General features: G+C 38.8%; 1 protein-coding gene across 2 annotated transcripts in view; it reads left to right on the forward strand.

Annotated features, from left to right (window-relative positions):
* Nucleotides 1–16,532, forward strand: part of TGFBR3 (transforming growth factor beta receptor 3) — a 106,559-nt gene that overhangs the window by 38,586 nt on the left and 51,441 nt on the right. For both annotated transcript variants that reach the window (XM_015870365.3, XM_085511338.1), the window contains exon 3: nt 2,660–2,844. In XM_015870365.3, the coding sequence (XP_015725851.2) occupies nt 2,660–2,844 (185 nt within the window). The remainder of the gene's footprint in view (nt 1–2,659; nt 2,845–16,532) is intronic.

Genomic DNA, 16,532 nt, shown 5'->3' on the forward strand with positions numbered 1-16,532 from the left:
CCAGCCCTGCAAGGCCTGGTACGCTGCTTGGGTGTGCTGCCAGCAGGGTTACATGCGTTCTGCAGGATTGCTGGCCCACCTCCAGCTTGGTTGGATAGCAGGCAGTGTGGGCATGCCTCCGTCTGCCTGTCATTGTGTAGATAAGCCTTGCTGCACGTGGTTATGCAGGATGTGAACTGCTACTCCCTCTGTGAGTGTTTCCATTTTGCAAAGAGAGCAGCCTGCCATACAGAGCACTTGGCTAGCATGTGCCTGGGGGTGCCAGGGTGGCAAGGACAGTACAGAAAGCTCAGGACTGTGTAAATTCACACCCAAACTTACTGGTCACTGTCATTTTCTTGTAGATGAGCCTTACAGAGATGGGGAAAAATCCACCTAACTTCCTCTAGTGTGGCAAACATGTATCAAATAAAGACCAGCTGGAGGGGAGGGTTGATATGTGTACTGCATGGAAACAGGTAGTCAGGAGGGGATCAAGTGCCGGGGGGAGATATTGGCTCTCTCTCCTGAACCTCTGCTAAGTAAAGTGTATGTTTTTTGTCAGCAGCTCCATTTCCATTCTGTTCCAAGTCTTATGGCTTTTTATTTCTGTGCCAGACTTTCTGATCGCTCCTTTACATAGAGGCTGCTATCTTGCCCCATACTTTTCTGGAACCTCACCCCCATAGTGCTATTTCTTTTTTGGTGTGTGTTTATATTTGTGTAAGTTTTTTCTTTCCCTGACTTTTTTTTCTCTGTTATGGTATAATCATCTTTACAAATATCGACTCCACTCTGGTTTGCAAGAAATGCAATTCAACACACAGCTCTTGTTGTGTCAGTTCTTGGCTCTCAGTTTGTTCCCTATCCAAAAAAATGCACGTATTTGGAAATTCTTTTTATGTGCAGATTATGTAATAATTTGTTCTGCTGCAGGACTTGCCTGTCAGTGGTTGGGCTAATTGTTCTGCACTTGTACATCAGGAAAATGAGCCCTTGCTGCTGGTAGTATTTTTATTGCAAATTCTGAATGTTTCTTCAACTGCTACAAAAGGAAAAAGTATCAAATTTTATTTTATTTTATTTTACTTTTTTTTTTAAACTGAGTCATTTCTTGGACTGCTCTCATCTCACATGCATGTTCTTAAAAAGGAGTTAAAAGATAAACCTGCAATCCCCCACACAGCCAGTCAGTGTTAATACCAAGCTCCTCATACAGAGAGCAGGAAGTTTGTTTATCTTCTGCATCCCAAGCACAGGCATGTGTAATTTATGCCTGCAGCACTGCCTTTAACAACTGCTCCCATTCTTTGGGAGCTGGCAGGATACATAGCATGCACCAGTGGGTCTCAGGAGCAGCTCCTTCTGCAGGACAAGGCATGCATAACCCAAGGCACTGTGGAAGTATTATCGTTCTCAGTGGCCTTGTTTTTTCTATAAAATGTCTGTTTTAAGATGGGTTTGACTTTAAATGGCCAGTTTCTACCTGTATCTTGAGTGAACTGTCTTTTTAACCAGCAAAGTGTAGGTCAGTCTTAATATAACTAAACATGTGCACCCAGGTCAAATAATCTCTAGTGCTAGCTAGATTGCTGGATGTAGATTTCACAAAAACAGAAAAAGCTCTGCGATTTGATCGTTTAAGCATTTTCTTTCACTGTGAACTTTTTATTAATATTATTAATAATATATATATATTTAAAGAAATATTTTAATTGTAGTTATATGCCAGCCAGAGAAATCAGGATTCTGTTTTGTGGTTCTCCTTTATATGGTGGAGCATTTCAACGGACCGGTTTCTCTAATTCTTAACTAACTGACTGTGGTGCAAATTAGGAGTTAAGTCAATTGCTGTTCTCCTGTGACCTCCTGAATCCAAAACATACTGTATCTGTTACTGTCAGGGGTAGGTTTGAGCCATTTTGGAAAAGCAAGACTGCTTTTCATAAATATTTGTCTTGCTTTAGTTTCCTGAGATATAGTTCAAATGTAAACTTGTCCGTATGTTTCAGCTTTTGCTCTATTTGTATCACATCACACTGTCTCACGTACTATATGAGAGTATGGCACTGCATCATGCTCTGGTGATTATTTAAAAGGGCGTACACTCTGTTTTGGACTAGATATCTCTTATCAGTGTAGATAATTGCTGTCAGACATAAAATAGACTCAGTAAACAAACATTTCATCTTATCATGTGATAAACATCTGTTTTGTCCAATGTATTTGAATGACATTCACCATAAATCAGCAGTGCTTCAAAAGCAACAAATGCAACTTGCCCAAATCCTTCCTGCTGGGATTACATTATAGTAGAGATTAATTTTTCATTGTTATATATACATAGTTGCATTTTTTAGTGTTTGGAGATAACAATGTTTGACATAAGCAAATAATTCATATCTAAGACTAACCAATTCCTCCTAACCACCCTAACTGCTCTTTTTCTCCCTCAGGGTATTTTAAATTTAGACTTTCAGAGAGAGAAATAAATTAGCAATTTTGCATACTTAGGAGAATATGCTAAATTAAAATTTGTTCATAATGTAGATAATGAACATGATGTTTCTGTTTGTGTTCCCATTGGTTTTGTGACCAAAAGGGACTTGATTATTTGACAGATGTAATTTATGAACTGCTTTTTTCTCTAAATGTTATGCATCCGTCTCTTTCTCTGCAGGTCCTGTGCCAAGGAGTGAGTGTGTGCTATCCCCTGTTAACAGTTCGCACCCAGTCCATGCCTTGTTGGAGAGTTTCACAGTCTTATCTGGCTGTGCAAGCCGAGGCACAACAGGCCTACCACAAGAGGTGCACGTCCTCAATCTCAGAAATCCTGAGGAAGGTCTTGACCATCATGAAAGAGAGGTAAAGGAGTAATTGCCTTTCTTCCAGATCCATGACTTAGAAGCTGTCTGCAAATGGTATTGTTCTAAATTTATTTCCAGAACTGTGAATATCTTGACAATACAAAGAAGCATGTGCAGTTTGCATTGGTATTATCCACATATGCTTTGCATGTCATAGGAGTAAACTACTTCCATACCCTGTAATTCTTTCCGTCACCTTTCACAACCACGAAGTATAGTTTAAAAAGTTGGTGGGGTGGGCAAAGGAAATCAGAAACAGATTGGGATCTACAAGAGGCCTTTACAGAATTGGCTGTCTTCAAAGCCGGATCATTTACCTAAATGTGTTGTAAATTAACATGAATACCTTTGGATCCTTGCCATGACCACTATAAACAAATACTATAGTTCATATTCTTTTAGCCCTGTAATACATTCTTAGTGCTTCGCTGAGTGGGGAATGTTGAGCAGATAGCAAGTGTTGCTGACTATGATAGTTCTTAAGTACAGTCCAATTACTTATTTATATACACTGCACTTGGAGAGACTGGCAAGAACTTAAACTGCTCTGGATGCAGCAGCAGGAGAAGAAAGTTTTTGATGTTAACTTCTGCAGTGCTGTTGTTTACTATCAAAACCAAGTGCTGAAGTGAAAAGAAAACATTGCATGCCACAACAGCTGAGTTTCTTAGTTCAAGTTCCTACAGTTATTACACACACAAATCCTGAGCACTGTTTCCCGTGAGAGCAGCATGTGTGTGCACAGTTAGAATTAGTGATGAAAGAACAAAGATGATGTTCCATCATATGGAAGCTTAGCAAAAGAGAGTCTAAATCTGTGCTGGCGGAACTTGTAAGTGAAATCTTTTATAGTGTGTTCAATTCAGGCAGATACTCTTGGCCATAATCAGTTTTTCCTCTGACTTCAATAGCAGCCTTGTTGGGTTTGTACTGTATTCAACTCAATGTTCAATGTATGCATCTGTGCAACTTCAGCTGTTGTATACATTTTTGGTATTTACGCTGCATGAAAGGTCTAGTGTATGATTAAGAAGGTATTTATTGTTTTATTCAGTAGGCATCTCATTGATTGCCCTTAATAAAAAAAATCAGATCAACTTCAGTTCAACTGCCATTAGATTAATAGAAAAATAATATTCTTTTCTGAGAATGATGATCAAAGATTCTATTGTTGTTATCTTAAAATTTGTAAGGCACTGGGCTGTTGTGAATGACTACACCTACCTTTTTTACAGGCAGCTTTTTAGGCATGAAAAACTGAAGTTGAAACCTGTGCAGGGTAGTTTCTTATGGAAACTAAAAGCTTTGTGTAGTTCTGCTGTGCATTTATTAGTGCCTTTCTCTGTCACTCAGGAACTTTTAAATCTATTGGCAAGTTTTAAACAGGTTTACTCTGACTTGTAGGTCTCACAAGGTAATCACAAGTTCTGTTAAATAAATGTAGAAGAGTGCCATCAATGGGGGAACCTGATGGTAGTGTTAATCCTTAGTGGTCAAAGAGTGCCTGAATGTGAGGTGAAATAGGCTAAACCTGGAGTTTGCACCTCTTAAGGGGCCAGAATGAATCAACTGCAAGGTTTAAATTTGCATGAAACTAAATTTTACTGTATTTTGATGCTCTTAGCATGAATTGCATAGCAGTGCAGTTTCTACAGTTATGCATGCACAGCATGAACTAGAGCACATACAGAGTAGGCTGCAGGCTGTGCTAATACTAATTGTCTTGACAGAATGATAGAATATTTAAATACTTGGCTTTGCATAAAAATTAGTTATTGTCTAGGAGAAGGGTACTGCACGTGCCTGTTCTAACATATTTATGTTATGAAAGAAGTTGGCCCAAACAGTCTTTTCTGTATACTTCTGTTGTATACTAAGGTGATGGGCATAGAATATATTTCACAATTTGTGGCTCTTAGTCACCTCCTCCCAGCTGTTTTCCAGTTCCAGCCCTCAGAAATCACTGCTCTGAAAATGAATGGAAAGCTACAGCAGGGCTTGCTAGTGACAGTGAAGAGCAAGAGAGCATAGGCAACTTGGAAAGACCAGATTTTACTTTTAGGACCAGCATCTGAAAACAAAACACAATTATCTTCTCCATTATTGTACAAAACAACTCCAAGTGCCCTTTTATCTTGAAGAAGAATTTCCCATCGTGTCATGTGAAATTAATTGGGTTTACTAGCTGAGGTTTTTCCTGTTGCCTGTAAATACCAATAGAAAAGATAGAGACGTTATTATAGATAGTATGCTCCAGTATAAAAATACTATTTTTTTTGACAGTATGCCAGGTAGAATCTGCAACATCAAAATCATTTAAAATAAATCACTCATTCATTCAGTCAATGGCTGAAATTCTGGTAATGTGAAATGCAAGGTCTGAAAATCTCTTAAGTGAGGGCTTTATTTAGAAGAGAAGGGGAGACTGGGCTTTGTTTTGAACCTGCCATGTGCTAGATGCTTCTGAATTATGCGTCTCTTACATCCTGGAATGAGGGTAAATCTCCTATAGCAATTTTTTTGGATTAGATTCTCTTGAAGTTTTCCTGGTTCTCTTGAATGTGCAACATACATGTTTAATTAATTTAATTTGCTTGGCACTTGTGTACAATGGACAGACAACAAACATTCACAAACTTAGGAAGGATGGCTGATGTAGGGTAAGGGTACGACAGAGGTATGTGTTCCCCTGTTACATGTGAAGACTTCTTTTATTAATGATTAATAAGGTTTGTCTACTTTTTTCTTCCCTGGAAGCAAGATTTAAAAAAAAAAAAAAAAAAAAAAAGAAGAAGAAGAAAAGCAAGACCAGAAGTGTGTGGGGTTATGTATTCTGAAATTTGCAAATCTAAATTGATAACCTGGCGCTTTCAGGTTAGGACTGACATCTCATAGATACAAGGTCATACCATGAAATGCTGCAATCGTGTCTCTGGTCTTCTAGGAATTTATATGTATTTTATGTTTTTAATCTTGGTTGATAGGATGCCTTGTTTGTTGAGACTGTCAAGACATTTTCTTCAAGAAAGAACCCCAAAAGTTTCAGTGTTTTTGAAGTATTTCTTAGAACTGTCTTTTATGGCACTTCATGTTGGCTGTGCTTTATCGTAGGAAATAGAATACGGGTGCGTGTAATAGCCACAAGTGTTTTTATTGAGCTTGGCATGAAAAATGCAAGCCTTCTTTGTTTATTTTATTTGATCAAATATTCCTGGGGAAGTGAGAGCATGTGTGCATTTCTCTACTGATCTGGGGCTCAGCTGAAAGCCAGAACTGCCAAACACTTACAGGAACTTTCTCTGTGGCTTTTGGTGTCCTTACTGCTCAAGTTTCCTAGTTTTCAGAACAGCTTGCTTTCTTGTGAGGCTATTCATTCTGAGACAGAATTGTTGTGATTCTAGCAATTTGCACCAGAAAAATGAGTATAGAAAAGCTTTCATTTTAAGATTAAAATTGCTTTTTAAACAAGTATGTTAAGTCTTAAATTAATGTGAATATATTTTTATTCTTTTAAGAATATCAACTGACATTATTTTATTCAATGCCTGTTTAGTTTCCCTGATCTGCTTCAGGCACGCAGTCACAACTGAAATAGTTAAAGGCGGAGCAGGGGAATGTAAAATTATCCTCATGTGGGTACTTAGGATTTGAATACATGTGACTACACAGAATCAGAATTCCTGGCAACAGATTCACTATTGTTTTCTTGACATCCTCATCCTCCATAGCTTTTAAGATGTTATGCCTGATACAGATGTTTAACATGTGTTATGTGAAATGAAGGCAGGAAAAGCAAGGAATTGTCTTTATTTTTATAATTGTGCTAAACACTTCTGAGACTGTAATAATCTTCTCAGTGTTGTTTGACAACAAATTCATAATAATTTATTCTTTTCCTTTGTGAGCAAACCTGATGCTAAAATGCATGTTAGTTCAGTAATTATTATAGTTGGGCTCTTAGTAGGGAAGTACCTTCAGCTTCCCGAGCTGGCCCACTTAAAGCCATGAAATAATGGGCAAAATTGTTGAAGTCCAGCACTGTGGTATTTTCTGAGAATTTGGAGAGTTGTAAAAATGGCACAGGAAGAGACACTGAAATGGTCACCTGTTAACGTTTTTTGCATCCAGACTTTTGTTGGAGCATCCTGAATTTAGGATAGATCTGTATTGGAACGATTTCATATTTTAGGACTTTGAAGATCCTGGATCATTTTACTTACATTTCTGTGCATTTGTTAGATTTCCCCATGCATTTATTTAAACAACTTTCAGAAGTTTATTTTAACAGTTTTTCTCAACACAATAGGAATACAGCTATATTTTTGAGCTGTGCATTTCCATATGCCAGTTGCCGCATTAGCACTTGTCCATAAAGTGTATGCGCCTAAAATTAATGAACAACTGGGTGTCCAAGCTTTAAATGGTTTTAAACTTTCATATATTCTAGTGGCTTATAGCAATGCTTATGTTACTTGATAAAATGGATGTGGAGTCTGAATAAATCTGTCTTTGGTATTTTGTCACCTTTACAGCAGAAGTTATTTGTCTGCTTCTTCCTTTGTCCTGTGAGGCGGTGATCTTGCAGAAAGGTGTGCATGTGTTATAACCTGGTAGAATTCTACTTCCAACTATGGGAAGTCTCTGCAGAAACAGCATGGCAGATGTTATTTTGGCATTATAACTTCCATGCCAATTCTCTTAATTTCAAGTGTTCGGATAATCACCTTGTTCCCTTTTTCACACTTCCTCTTGATTGTACTTGTTAACTTTCATTTCTCTCCCTGCATATTTTATAGATTGTTATTCTTTCTGTCCTTTGGGTTTTAGGTTTTATTTGTATGATTTTCAGAGCAAGGTTTCTTAGATTACTGAGATTGCACAGCAGTGTTCCGTGGCTGGATTGGTGGAAATGTTTGTTTCATGCTCAGTCATGCAGAGGTCTGGGGGCTGCCTTGAGAAAGGGCTCTAGTAAAGGGGGTTCACTTTGAGTGTGGTTAGACGTGCAAAACTCCTGCACCCAGGCCTTGAATTCTTGGCAACAACATAGGAAGGGAGTTCAAAGTTTGTTATTTGACAGTGTAGTCAGTGAAGTTTTGTTACTCAATCATTTCTTTTATTTCCGTTTATGCTTATTTCTTCCTCTAAACATGCATTTTTTGAAAACAGGTTTTGATTTAGTGACAATCAAATGTCAGTTTGAGGTGTTCTAGTCTTAGAGTCTGAGACGCAGTAAAAATAAAATGAGCTTCTTTTTCTACTGTGCTTATTAGTGCTGAGCTCTCAGTATCAACATGACAAAATGCTCTGAAACTGACCAAAAAATGGGTTGGTTTTATTTGTATTTTTGAAACACTTGGCAGCATGGACTTAAAACCTTTCTGGCAACCTCTTTTTCCTAACTCAATTATCATCTGTCCTCTTTCAAATTGAAAGAATTGGATTATTATCCTATGCACTACTGAAACTCATAATGAATAGAGAGGCACAGATATAAAAAGTTGTTTTACTTCTGTGAGATTAAACTAGACCACAGTTTTCACTGTCACCATTAATGCTGTGTCTGTCCACTGCCATATCACTTGGCTATGCAAACATGATGTTTCTGGTAAGCCGATCAGAGTATGTGGTACAAAATTCATGCTGGGAAATGCAGAGCATGTTGCTCGGTTTGCCATACTGCTTCCATCTGCCCTATGCTCATTAGCTGTGGTACAGTGGGAAGCTTATGGTGCTGCATTTGGGCATGTTTGGTGGTTCTGGTAGGCCAATGGCCTTTGTTTTGGAGAAAAATACTTGCTGTTCTAGAAGAAACTTTCATCGATCAAAGCAAAGTACTGTGCCTTTGTTTCTGCAAAAGACCTCAGCATTGCAAGGGTATTTTGCTGAGTTTACCTCCCCACTTTCAGAACACCTTTGCTTGGCTGCAGTAATTAATATCTAACTACAACAGCAAACTTGCAAGAGGCAATGCAAAGGTACACGCGGTTTCTGAAGTAGGTGTGGCATGAATTACCTACAGTGGCATGGCCAGAGAGAGGAGTGGCACTGCCCAGCCTGTCTGGAGATGAGGAGGTGGAAGAGATGTTCATCTTTTCTGGGGATGGAGAAGTCAGAGTTGAGACTTCAGATGAGAGGAACAGAAACTTGGAAGTAAAGCACTTTGTTCCAAATGTGGGAAGGTAAACCCTAATGAGGAGACTACAGCTTGGGATTTCTTAATTGCCTTGATTAGTTGACACTACATTGCCACATCTTTAAAAACATAAAGCACCTCAGCCTTCATTCAAGGAAGGATTGCAACCTTCTTCTGTTTTTTGTTTTTGTTTTGTTTATTTTGTTAGCACTTTAAAGCATCTGTGATTGCATAAAATCCTTTTTTAATGTGGGTTTGGTTTTTTTTTTTCCTGTTTGCCCTGGCCTGGAGTTGCTGTGGGTTGTTTTCAGTCAGCTCAGGAATCACTGGTCACTGAGTTTGGCAATCATTTCACACTCTGCCCACCAAAACTGCCAGAGGAAGTCCTGTGTCCGCCAAAAGAGGCTGTTTGTGCAGAGCTGCTGTCCTGCAGGAGCACTGCCTGGTGCCTGACTACTCTTAAAGAGACAACAGAGACTTCATGCAGCTTGAAAAGTGCTGTGCAAACCCTTGGTGTTTTCTGATTCAAGAAATGGGATTATTTTCCGTGCATGGAAAATAAGACCAATTCTGTTTCACAGAGCTTCTTGGAATGGTGTGTGAAGTAATGCCAAGGGCCACTTCCAGAGACTAAAGGGTTCAAAGGAAAAATATCAGAATGACTTTTCTGATTGTGTGGAGTTTTTGGTTTTTATGACTGTTTTTAAAATGGCCTAATGGAAGTTGGACCATCTTACCGATGTTTGTTTTCCTCTGCTGCATGTGCCCACAGATGTTACTTTGCTGTTACAGGATTGTAGAGATGACTGGACAGCTGCCCCAGCCTTTACTATTGGGCTACCACTCTGCTTCTCATATGCGTATATGTACAATTGTGCACAAGCACGTTTGAAAGAATTTCAGGCAAATGCATGTGATGTGATCTTGATCATAAACTGTGATCCAAATTCTTGATCTTTAGTTCTCTCGTTAAAACCTCTTTCTATATGATGTGACTTCGAGTATTTATTAATAACTTCTTTGTCTATGGTTACTTTACCACTAAGAGATAGTTATGGAAGTGATGGCATTTCCAGGATTCCTTTTATATCACAAACTTGATGGGCAAGCTCCAGTCTGGCTTTGGGCAGCTTTGTGTGTGTATGAGGGAGATGCTGAAGCAGCACTTGCCATGAGTGGCCGGGTTTATGTTGTCCTCTGGGGTGTCTGTTTGACACTAAAGTTGGAAATGATGGAGTTGTTCTCCAGTTGTTCCTAGCAGCAGGGAAAATTTCCAACATAAATTAGGTGCAGCTTGCAGTGTTTCATGTTTACTTTCCTGGATCAGCTGAGAAAGTAAAATCTGTGGTGGGAAGGTGTGAGAAGAGGAAAAAAACATTTTAATCAGCTTTTTTTTTTTTTTTTAAATGTACATGGACTGTGCTTTTTCTAACACTTTTTCATGCACTCAAGTTTTTGTTTCTCTATGTGGGATTCTCATTTTCCATGTGAAACATAAACGGAGCACTTCCACAGTGGTAAAACTTCTTTCAAGGAGAAGATGCGAAAATAGCACCACCAAGAGGTATAAATAGATGAAATTTGGGTTGCTTTAATAAGTATGAAGGAATTATAGGTAATTTATAGCTGGCAGTGTCCCTTCAGCAGTTGTTTTGGTGGTTTAAAAGATGGAAACATTTTTATGATTGGTGCTTGTGTAATACAAGCTAAGTGGCAGTTGTGGCATTCTATTAGAGCATGCAGATGCTCAAGTGAAATTTTGAGGCGCTTTGGGAAATATTATGCTGTGTTGTTGTTTATCAGAGAAACATGTGGGCGCTTGCTTTTTATTTTATTTTATTTTGTTTCAGAATAGGCCATTAGAACAAGCATTGTTGCCTCCACTGCTTATTTGGCTTTCAAGGGATACTTAGAATGGGACAAAATAGACTTTGAGAGTTCATTGGAGCTATTTGGAAAAATGTTGCAAGCAGGAAGCTGCAGTCCTTTTTTGTCCTGCTAGATGGAAAGCAAGACAATGTTTTCTTTAGTAAATTTCTTTTGAAGCAAGAATCAGCAAGATAGTGCAGCTGAGAAATGCGCAGAATGGTGTCACTGTGCATGGAATGTCCTGCGTGACAGCCTCGCCAGTTCTTCTGGAGGGTTTTGTCAGGTGTTAATGGCTTTGATTCTGCAAGTGTGTACAAATTTGAGCGGTCTTACATGTACAGAGAGAACTGATTAAACTGAGAAAATTTGGTTCCTTAGGGCTTTTTTCAAGTACTCCGTGTAATTTTGTTCTCTGAAGTATTCCCCAAATACGATCTTGCTTGTACAGACTAAAAGTTATGGGGTTTTTTTGTTTCTTTTTTTGTTTGTTTTTTAAGTTTGAAAACAGGAAAAAAATGGAAAAAAATGAAGAGCTGCCTGGAGGTAGGGGAATAGACCGATGTATTGGCTGCAGTTGTTGAATCTTCTGAGGGCAGTTTTCTTTGTGCTTCCACAATGTAATGGAAATTAAGTATTACAGATACACTTGCAGCACCTCTTACTCAGACTGATAGGTTCCTAGATCTGGTGCTGCTGCTTACATTTTCAGCTTTTGATTCATGCATGTGCCTGCTGTTCTCTTCCCGGGCTTGGAAAGGAAGAATTTGGTTTTATACGTCCAATAAAAATATGAAGTCCGTATCTTACACTTCTCTATTTGACTGTGTCTTTCTAAAAGACACCTGCAGAATGGTGTTTCTGTTTTCCACTCATCTGGATCAATGTGTGGTCTGGCAAATCTTTGAGTAGCAAAGCCTCTTACATGCAGAGGTTAGTTTGAGCTTGTCTGTGACTAACGAGACCTGTGGACAGGTGAGGTGCATCAGTACTGTGGTGGTACATTAATGGAGCTATGTAGTTTCTGGTTGGGTGGCTAGTGCATATCTAAGTCGCTAAAAATGCGGGCAGCAGGAACTTCTGTCTACCTGAAAAGTCTGTAGATTTATTAACTCAGAGTACCTCAAATGCCCTTAAGAAAAATGGTTCTGTCTGAACATAGTGATCTTATATTTTTCAGTGTTAGAAGAATTTCTCTTGGAACAGGAACTGCTTTTACATTTTGTGCTCATAACATCTCAAACATGTTAGTCCCTCCACCCCTTCTGCTTTTATTTATTTTTTTGTATTTTTCAGGGCATTAGACAGTGTTATTGCAAAAACACAAGTGTTGCTTAGGGATAGGGGAGAGGAGGATGACATCTAACTTACCTTGCAGCTCAGGTGATTCACCAAATAAGAGTTTATTTATGCCATGCATGTACACGTAATTACAGAGCAGAATATTGTCTGGAGAAATGTATCCTTTTCCCATGAGTCTTCTATCTTAACTGTTAAAAATATAACTTGCAAGTCTGATGTGATACCACTTTGCGACTAGGACAACAGTAAGGCAGTTACTGTACTCAAAACTTGCAAGAATGGATTCTGTGCCCTTAAACATATATAAAGACAAAAAGAAAATTTCCCACAAGATGTACAGAAAGAGGAATTTCCCCTTGGGATTCATTACACAGCATGTGAACAGTATTGACATCTACTGATTTATGCAAAGCTGAATGAGTTGTGTTTTTAGGTCTTGAGTGCTGGGAAGCCTGATGGCTTTGTGGAAGGGCAGATGGCACAAATGGTTTCACTTAATACTTGGGAGTCTGAGTATCTAGTTTGGGTCAAAGGAAGAATGGGCGCCGTGGTCCCAGCTTCACAAGGCTGAACATGGGCTTTCCGTTGCGTGGCAGGGCTCAGTGCCTGAGGCAGCCCACGCTCTGCAGGTGCTGAAGATGGGGATCACATCTGGATATGAAATTTAGCTGACAGAGCAGAGATGTTTGCACAGAGGCTGCTCCATTTGATGCAGCCAGGTTTTAAACATTAATTTTTCAGGAGATCTCTGGTTCTCTAAACCATACAATATCAGAGATATCAAAGACATAAGAACTGTTTTGAGATATATGTCCATGGGAAAAGCTGGACTTTGTGTAATAAAGGTAAAGGAAGTTCAGGTAGGGCTGTATGTACAATCCCAACCAAAAGCCCATCCGTACACTGGGTTGTAATTCTAAAATTGTTGCAGAAGTAGTTGTACTGGTGTAAGTATGACTTATTACCCTTTGTGTTCTGAAATAGCTTTCCTTATATAAACTAACTGTTCTTTTTTCTCTTTTGTTATTCCTTCACTGTTAAAGCAATACCATTTGCTAATGTGAATAGAACTTCAGTAACTGTCCTGCCCATTTGCCAAGTTTTTTGTTCCTGGAACAGCTTTGGTCTTAATTTTTGGATTAGTTATGTATTTGCATAGATGATTAACATCTAATATAACGTGATTACATTTGTCAGCTCCTGCTTAAAATAACACTTTTAGAACATTAGAAATTAACTGGCTACATTTTTGTCTAAAGATAAATTATGTGAGTGAGCTGTGGTCAGAAATGACCCAACGTTTTTTAGTCGCGTTATTTGTAACGTTCCTGTGTCAGAACTTTCTGACACTGTATGACCTCTGGTGCTTTCTGGATGGGCTTTCAGAGTCTTTGTTCCCAGGTGAAGTTACAAGAACAGTTACTTACCCTTGTGCTTGTGAGAAGATGTTACTGGTGCGATACAAGATCAGTTATGAACAGGTGACATGTTTGCCAGGTGCTGAGCAGTACGTTGATGCCATATAGCATGCTACTGTGCTCTGAAGTACTCTTCTTACTGTGATGTTTTTTTCAAACACCTTGCCTTCAAAGGATTCTGGTGGTAATTCCTAACAAAGAGAGTGTAGTGGGTCCTAAATGACTTGGGTTGTGGATGTCAAACTTTCTGTTCTCTTGCCCCCTCTCTTTGATGGAGCTCAGTATTCCCCTGTGAGTGGCAGATCATAAGGGTCAGCAGATTGCACAATAATATGCTTTTTTTACTAGGTAATGTGTGGGACCACATCATCTCTGGCTTAATGCCACGAGTTTCAATGGAATTGTGCCAGGGTGAATCTTTCCCATGATTTTCACAACTGAAGTAAAACTGCTGTTCAGTTGATCTGATTATCTCTGTAGGATGTGGATGAGAAGATTCAGGCAATACCAATCCATTTAGAAGTATGTTTAGGTTAAAACAAACAACCCTGCTCTCCCCTGGCATCGCTGCATTGCTCGCCAGGGGGTTGCTGTGTGCTTGCTTTGTGGTAATGCTGCTTGAGCAGCAGCATTCCTTTACTTCTGGCCTGACAGAGAAGACATCTTAGTGTCTCCCTGGCAGAAGCTGTGGCGATGGCAACATTTCCTTCAGCAATAATTCCACATGAACGCGGTTTGTCTTTCCTGGAAAAATCTGCAAACTCTCTCCCAGAAACTGTTGGCTTCTGAAGGCTGTTCATTGCAATCTACTATAGCTGGCTTGATATCAAATTTGTAACAGCATAGGAGCATAGCAAAAATACCAAGAAATTGGTAAAATACGTGTTCCTATTTGAACTCTTAGTCCCTGTGTAAAGAGTACACAGGTACTAAAGCTATTGTTTACTTTTGTCTTGAAAATGAAAAAACAAAATAGCCTGAGATTCTTCCCAAAGCAATTGATAAACGGTATTTAGAAATGGCACAGTGTCAGATCTCTCCATCTGAGGTGGGTTTGTGGGTTAATCCTTTACTGCTCTCTTACAGCAAATGTATTTGCACTAAAATTTTTCAAGCGAATTTCAGTAGAATGTCTAAACAACTTATAGTGGATAGTATAAACTAATATATTTTTCTACTATATATACTAAAGCATAGTAGGTAGTGTATACTGTATTACTAATGAACTGTAGAGATAAGCTTCTTCAAATTAACTTTTCTTTCAATTTAGAATAATTTGTCCTATAAGTATTATATTAGAAAGATTGAAAACACTTTTAATGAAGGTGATACATTAAAAAAAAAAAAAAAAAAAAAATCAGTCTTCTCTGTCTACTTAGTACCAATTAACTTCATCTCTGCAGCTGTGCATTAAGTTGTCATAAATCCATCTTCAGTGCATCACTAGTAAGCCAGAAAACCTGTTTCCATGATCATGATTTGCTAGTTAAATTCGTTTTCCTCTTCTGTCTTATGAAACAGCTGTCCTAGCCTAGGCAGCGTAATTCAATCCAACACAGCATATTTTGTCCTGCTTTATTAGCACAAATTCACGATGGCTGTTTTGGAAAAAGAGCTAAGGATTTATCTTAAGGACTTCATGCTAGAATAGTTAATTCAGCCTCGCAAATCCTTGGCACTTGACTTTCATCTTTTAGAACAAAACACAGTCTGTGATTTGATACCTTGAAGTCAGCAAAACAAAATGGTACTTTTTAGCAGCAGTGTTTACTTTGATCAGTTTTCAACTTTTGTGCCCTTGCCTTTCACGTACTACAAATTGCTTTAGCAGAGTAATGGGGCAGGAGCCCGTAGACTGTTTTTGTAGTTGGTTGCTGTGGTGATACTCAGCCGTCCATGAAACTGTCATCTCCAGGGAGACAGAGCTGCCACAGCCGCCCTAACCTTGCTGGTATCACATGCATCTGCAGAGACCTTAAAGGAACTTTGCAAACTGTGTTGACAGACGGTAGTGATGAGCTTGAGCCCATGCAAACGGACCTGGCTAAATAATGCCAGCTTCTGTCCAATAGACACAGTGCCTATGAAATGCTATGTCTTTTTGAAATGTGGTGGTTTGTTTTTTTTTTTAGTTTTTCCTAAAATAAAGCGAAAGATTCATTCTAGAAGAAAAGCAAAGCTACTCTGGGGCTCATTTTCTAGTTATGGTTGCATCCTTTATTTGAATGCACATTGTAATGAATCGGTAAGTTTTGTTGTACACATTTTTCGAATAGCCTTAGTTTAGTTGTTAGTTTATTTATTTCTTTTTAACCTATGATCAACTTGTGTGCTTCACAAATTAGTCACTTATTTGAAGGAGTGACTTGCATGCAAAAGGGAACCGGGAAGAGCAGAGCTAAGCCTGGAAGAGCAGCTTTGCTTTGCAAACAGCTCCTGCACCTGAACCTTGCTGAAATGTGCAGTGATGATCATGTGCCTGTAAAGTCTGGCCTAGCACCGGCTGCACTGGGACCATGCTGCTACATACGAGCTCAGTACTCAAATGAGACCTTTGCAAGCACCAAGGGATGTTTTGGACCACAGTGGCTTATTTCCCTGTACTTTTATGCTGCTGTCGGCTTTGTTAATGTGATGCTTCTTCACATGTTTTAAAAATAACATGGACAGAGCAGTAACAGATGATTGTTAAATGGACTGGGTGCTTTAGTACACTTAATGGTGCTTGTTTAGTTTTCTCTTGGTGTTGTTTGACCAAACTGCTCTTGTAGAGCTATCTGAAATGCTGAGGGAGTATGTTGCTGAGATGCACAAAATTGTTTGTATTTTATAAGTTTGTATGTGCTTACAAAAGTGCATGGAGAATATCTCTATAGATCCATCATTTTGAGTAATAATAAGCCTCTGTGGGAGGTTGGAAGAATAGTGGATTTTACCATTGTGTTTATTAATGGTTCAGCATTTTGC

This window comes from Coturnix japonica, chromosome 11 (genome assembly GCF_054131305.1).
Source record: "Coturnix japonica strain WE chromosome 11, WE-NBRP24, whole genome shotgun sequence".
NCBI lineage: Eukaryota > Metazoa > Chordata > Aves > Galliformes > Phasianidae > Coturnix > Coturnix japonica.